Source organism: Cyanistes caeruleus, chromosome 24 (genome assembly GCF_971803275.1).
Source record: "Cyanistes caeruleus chromosome 24, bCyaCae1.hap1.1, whole genome shotgun sequence".
Classification (NCBI taxonomy): Eukaryota; Metazoa; Chordata; class Aves; order Passeriformes; family Paridae; genus Cyanistes; species Cyanistes caeruleus.
The window spans coordinates 5,719,512-5,725,657 of record NC_141724.1 but is presented as its reverse complement, the minus strand read 5'-3'; the positions used below and the strand labels follow the sequence as shown (position 1 = coordinate 5,725,657).

The following is a 6,146-nucleotide window of genomic DNA, read 5'->3' as shown; positions in this document are numbered from 1 at the left end:
GAGGCTCCGCCCGCGGCCCCGCCCGCGCACCTCGGCCCGCCCGCTCCCCCCGGGGGCGCGCACCGGGGCTCGCGCGGGAGCGGCACCGGGAACGCCATCGGGACACCTCGTACCTGTCACCGGGCACCCCAGGGGGTCACCTCACACCGGGCACTTCACATCAGCACCGAGCACAGGCACCGGGCACAGGCACCGCGCATCGGGGTCACCTCACACACGCACAGCTCTGGCACCTGGCACTGACACCGAGGACTGCCATCCTCATACCAGGGACTAACGGTGGTCACCAACACCCAACACTTCACCTCGATCACCTCGCACTGGTCACTCACACCGGTCACTTCTCAGCAGTGACCTTGCCCGGTCACCCACCGGTCACCCGGTCACCCACCACTGCCACCCCAGCCAGGTCCCTGCTGCGGCCACAGGAGAGACGCAGGAGCAGCTGTGGCGGTGGCACCTCCACCGTGCCTCCCCCAGATCCAGAGGGCTCCTGGGAACCCAACTTTGGTTTTAGAGCCAATAAATCAGGAAAAAGCCGATAGGATTCAAGTGAGGAGCCCGGGTGGGACAGTGGAGGGAGTTTTGCCCCTGCTGTGGGATCCCCTTCCCATCCACGGAGTCTCCAGTGGGAAAGGGAGCCCTTGGACACTCCTTACTCCCCATACATGAGCCGGGGACAGGGACCCTGTGGGTTCACCCCAAACCACTCCAGCTGAGGGTCAGCCACCTCCATTCCAGCAGCCCCTGGTCCCAGCGTCGCAGTCAGAGCATCTGAGCTACACAGGGAGGTGACCGGCTGCTCCAGCCAGGGACACGCTGAAGAGATGGTGCCTGCACGGGATCCCGAGGTCCCAGCCCAGCTGGGAGCTGCATCACCCAAAACCTCTGCACACCCCAGTTTTACTGCAGCAAAACCCCATCGCAGCCTTGCACCTGCCCCCGACACACATCACAGAGACAAACATGAGCTCCCACGGACACTGCGGGCAGGGGAAGGGTCCTGCAGGGATCATATCCCCACTACAGCACCCAGGGCTGCTGGTTGCCCTAATCCAAGGGACCCTCCCCTTCTTATCACCCTTAAAAAGGGTGGCTGAGTGCTCCCAAACGCAGGAGTCCGTCTGGAATTGAAGCGTCAGCATAATCCCCGTGAAGTCCCTCTGCATCCCCCTCTCCTCATGGCTCGGAGCGATTCCTCTGGCTCTGCGCCCTGGCAATTCCCGTAGTCACGATGTGTGGGACCCTTCCGCTGCTCCCCTGTCTCCCCTCCCTCCTCCTCTCCCTCCTGCCTGTTCTGCTGCCCGCACAGGGCTTGCAGTGAGCGCAGCTCGGGGTGCAAGCACCGGGAACATCTCTGCGGACGAGCTCCCACTCCGGGACCGCACCCAGCGGAGCGGACTCGTGTGAACTCGCCCTGCGGGAGGAACCGGAGCCGATGGGAAGAGCCCTCTCCTGGCTCTGAATCCGCCACTGCAGCCTCTTACAGCTCATCGCCAGCCCGTAATTAATTACCGGCTCCCGAAGCATCTGTCCCCGCTCCATCATCGCTCTCCGGAGGGGAAAGCAGATTTGGAGACGCCGTGGGAAGACCAGGCTCCCCCTGCCTGTTCAGCCTCCAGCCGTGCTCTGCTGCAGCGCAGAGCAACTGGATTTGCACAGGGGACAGTGTCCAACCTCTGTCCCCTGTGCTGATGTGGCATCTGTCACCACCGTGTCCTTTCAAACGGGAGATCAGATCGGACCTGGTGAGGCAAAAGGGGCCCTGGGAATGCCCACCCACCCCAAGCCCTCCATCCCCCCCTGCTCACCTCAGGAGAGCTCTCCTGTCTCTCTTGCCCCAGGAAAGGGACCTCCTGCTTTCCATGTCCTGAACAGTAAAGATTCCAAATCAGGAGCATTTCTGCTCACCCCAGACTTCACAGGAGCGTGGCCTTGGGAGAGAGGTCCCCAATCCCTAAAACTGCTCCCAACACCCTGCAAAACTGCTGAGATTCCAACCCAGGAACATTTCTACTAAGGCTCTCTTCCCAGATTTTGCAGGAAGGCAACTACCAAGTACAGGGGTAGATGCTTTGAAGGCTTGAGCTCCTCTGCTCTGGAAGATGGAGGATGTTCAGCCTGGACAGAAGGCCCTGGGGAAAACTTAGAGCCCCTCCCAGTGCCTAAAAGGGCTCCAGGAGAGCTGGAGAGGGACTTTGGACAAGGGCCTGGAGGGACAGGACAAGGGGGAATGGCTCCAAACTGCCAGAGGGCAGGGATAGGTGGGATATTGGGAAGGAAATCTTGGCTGTGAGGGTGGGGAGGCTCTGGCACCAGAGCTGTGGCCACGCCATCCCTGGAAGTGTCCAAGGCCAGGGGTTTGGAGCACCCTGGGCTAGTGCAAGGTGTCCCCTCCAAGGCAAACCCATGATTCTATGATGTGCACAACTGCCCTCCCCTCTGCCACACAGGAACAGCCACAGACACAGGACCAGGAGCCGACAGTACAGGAGATCACTTTATTGAATCCAATGGTGTTAGACAGACGACTGAGAAGAGACATGCCAGTTGGTGCGGGCAGTGTGGGCAGCAGGAGCTGACTTGGTGCAGGGCTGGATTTGTTTCTGTCTTTTCAGAATATCCTCAAGCCTTTTCCTGGCTTCCTTTTATGTTCCTTTTAAAATTTCTTTGAAGTAAAAACAACTAATCGTGGAAAGAGTCCAGATGGTGTTTGTTTGTTCCCTATGATTGTTCCCGCAGCTATGTACAACGTGGGGCTGGGTCTCAACATCAGGTATAAAATGGAGCGAGTTTACAAACGTGGAGGTTGCAAGGAAAAAAGCAAAAACAGACAGGCTAGAGCAGTAGAAATCTGGACCAAAATCTTAAAGAGAAATTTAAAAAGTGCTATAAAACCCCTTGGCAGGAATACCATGCAGTTAAGAAACACAAAACTCAGTCAATTACACAGATAATCTAGAACAGGAATTTGTCCATTTCATCTTTTATTTAATTAAAAAAAGGTTGTTTGTGTTTAATAGAAAAAAGCTAAAATTGTAAGGTTCAGGCCACCAGGCAGCAGCAGCTCGAGGGGGCAGGAGGGTGAGGCGCTGCATCGCCCACCTCCAGCCCCTCAGGGGGACTCCCAGGGACTGTGTGCACCTCTGGGGGTAACTCAGCACCTCTGCAGGTGGCAGAGACCCTTGTGGGGTGACAGGCACCTTTGGGGGTGGTGGGCACCCTTGGAGGTGGCAGGAGGATGGGTCAGTGCAATCCTTGGAGCCCTTCCCTGGGAACAGAGGGGCTCAGCCCACAGCCAGGGGTTGGTCCCCAGACAGCTGCCAGCCTTGGGGACATGAGGTGTAAACCAGGAGGAATCCACCAGGACCTGGCCCCTCCAGCCAGCCAATCCACCATGCCAATGCCAGGGCCCACCTGCTGGCATGGCCCTTCTCCTTCCCTGGAGGTTCCTCCTGGATCACACCCCCAGCAGCCGGAGCTGATGGGATGAGAGGCAGCCCCGATAGTTTGGTCCAGATTTGGGTGGGTCCCTGGAGGTGTCAGAAAAGAAATTTCAGGCAAGGCTGCCCCTCCTCCCATGGGACTCCTCAGGGCACCTGGGCACAGGACAGCCCCCAAAGGTGCATCAGTCCCTTCCCACCCTGGGCACCGGAGTCCCAGGGAGGGTGTGAGGGGCTGGAGGGGACAGCTGGGTCCCCACTGCTGACCTCGAGTGGCTGCTGGGCTGGAGTCTCATACAATCAGAAAAGAAGTCAGCACAGCACAGTCATCACAGAGTACAAAAAAACCCAAACCCAGGGCCAGGGCGCAGGGCCAGGCCCTCCCAACCCACACAGGGTGTTCCACGACGGATCTATGTACAGCGAGTCCTCGAGGGCAGCAACACAAGAGAAGGCGAACAGAGAGCCCTAATGCCCAAGCCAGCATGGGGAGGAGATCCCAGAGATCCCCGTGGGAAGGGGCCAGGCTGGCCGGCCCCAGAGGCAGCAGGAGGCTGTGGGACAGACGGAGAAGTGGGAGAAGTGAGCACCATGGGGCGGCAAGGCAGGACACACCAGCCAACAGCACCGAGGGCAGAGGTGGCAGCAGCCTGCGAGGGCACTGCAGGAGATGCCCGTTCCAGAGGGGCATCAGGGGTCCCTGAAGGCCACACCAGCCATGGCACAGGGGGCTGAGGTGACCCAGTCCCCAGCCTGGCAGAGTTTGGGGACAGGGTGGGCTCAGCCGATCTGGCCCTGAGGTCACCTCTCCCCGTTTGTCTCTCCAGGGCCCCAGATGAATGTGAGGGCTGATCTGGAGGGCAGGAGGGGGCCCCCAGAGCACAAGTGGGCACAGGAGAAGACAGGTGCAGACCTGCAGGGCACCCCACAGCCATGGCTGGGGACAGCATGTCCCAGCTTGGACAGTGCCAGCACCATCATTCCATCCCAGCCAAGCTGGCTTTAAGGACAGAGGACACTGGAGCTGGAGCAGGCTGTGACAGCATTATCCCAAGCCCCATGTGCCCCCTCCCCGCATGGCCAGGGATTAAGGCACCATGGCAGCACTGGGGCTGACCCTCTCCATGGAGTCTTTTTCCAGGATTTTCCTCTCCATGGAGTCTTTTTCCAGGATTGCCTTTTGACAATGCGGGATAAGGCCAGGAGGCAGCCCCAGGTGCCCCCAGAGCACCAACACAGACCCTGCCAGGCTGCAGGAAGGCACAGGGCCAGGGGGAGCAGGCAGCATGAGGAGCAACCCCAGGCTCATTGACCCACAGCCCCAGGCCTGGCAGCACCAAGGGGATGGGAGGTTGGTTGGGACCCCTCACCAAGGGCACAGGGATGGCATCCAGCTGCCCAAGGATGGGGCAGCAGCAGCAGCCTCCCCATGCCCCAGTACCTCAGGGAGGGGATGCCCTGTATTAGCCCAGCCTGGTGGGAGACACCAGCCCGATGCCCTGTGCCTTTGAGGAGGAGGGAGGAGCCATGTGAGAGGCTCTGGGGGCCTCCTGCTGCCACCCACCTCCACACCGGCCTCCAAGTCCCACCTCAGCCAACCTGTGCAGCCCCAGGAGGTGGGTTCAGGGACTGGAGATTGTCCAGTAAGCACCAGTTTTGTGACAGAGGTGGTTTGAGTGGTGAAACCAACAGCTGCAAAAGAAACCAAAGGGGAAGGGCATTGCTGCCAGGGAAGCAGTAGGCACCAGGCCACAGGCTCCAGGCCAGGAGAGCGAAGAACCAGAACAAAAAAAGGGACCAAAGCAAAGTCTGGACTCGGCCAAAGGAAAAGGGGAGAGGGGAAACAAAATAAAATAACCAAAGCAGGGTTTTTGGGCTGTCCTGGTCACACAGCTGCTGTGCAGGTGGAACAGGGAATGCACAGAGAGCAGCAAGAGCCACGCTCCCCTTGGCTGGCACGGGCTGTGAACTCCACAGTGGAGGCTCTCGTGGCTTTGCCCAGCAGCAGCAGAGGGAGCTGGAGCCCTTCATGCCCATGTGCTCATCCTGCAGCCTCAGCTCCTCCTGTGCCCCAGCTGTGGCCCAGGTGGCTCCCGCGGGGTCCCTGCCCCACGCAGGGGCCTTCCTGCAGCTCCCAGGAGTGAGGGCTCAGCCTCAGCGCTCGCCTTGGACCCAGAGCCCAAGAGTTTGCAATAGAGACAGAAAAAACCAAGAAGAGAAACCAGGATTCTCCTACCCCCAGGGTTGGGAGGGGAGATGGCAACTCGTGCTCTTTCACAGATGAGCCAAGTTTCCCCAGGCTCCACCAGGACACGCCAGAGCCCTGCTCTTCTCCTTTTCGCTTGCTCGCCAGCCCCACGCTCCTGGATGCCAAAGGAAAAGGAGAGCAGCCCAGCAGCAGCTCCCCTCCACCTGGGCTGGCACTTCCAGGCCTCACAGAGTCGACTGCAGGTCGGGGTCCACCATGGTCTCACGGTCTGGAGACTCAATGTAGTTGGCAGCTTCCTGGAGCTTGAGCAGCATGGCCATCTGTGGGGACAGGAGTGTGGCAGGAGCCCGGGGGGACAGGAGGCCCACAGGAGACTGGGGAGGCCACTTGGCCCTCCTTGCCCTCCCAAACCAGCCTTGCTGAGATGCTCCTTAGAGGGTAAAGCAAATCCCAGATATGCTGCAAAATCCCTCCCTTGCAGCAGGATCTGGCCT

General features: G+C 59.7%; 1 protein-coding gene across 2 annotated transcripts in view; it reads right to left on the bottom strand.

Moving 5' to 3' along the window:
• Positions 1-2,482: 2,482 nt before the first annotated feature.
• The window catches only part of NAV1 (neuron navigator 1), a 61,828-nt gene continuing 58,164 nt past the window's right edge, over positions 2,483-6,146 (bottom strand). For both annotated transcript variants that reach the window (XM_086861893.1, XM_086861894.1), the window contains one exon: positions 2,483-5,972. In XM_086861893.1, coding sequence (XP_086718019.1) covers positions 5,877-5,972 — 96 coding nt within the window. In that variant the 3' untranslated portion in view covers positions 2,483-5,876. The remainder of the gene's footprint in view (positions 5,973-6,146) is intronic.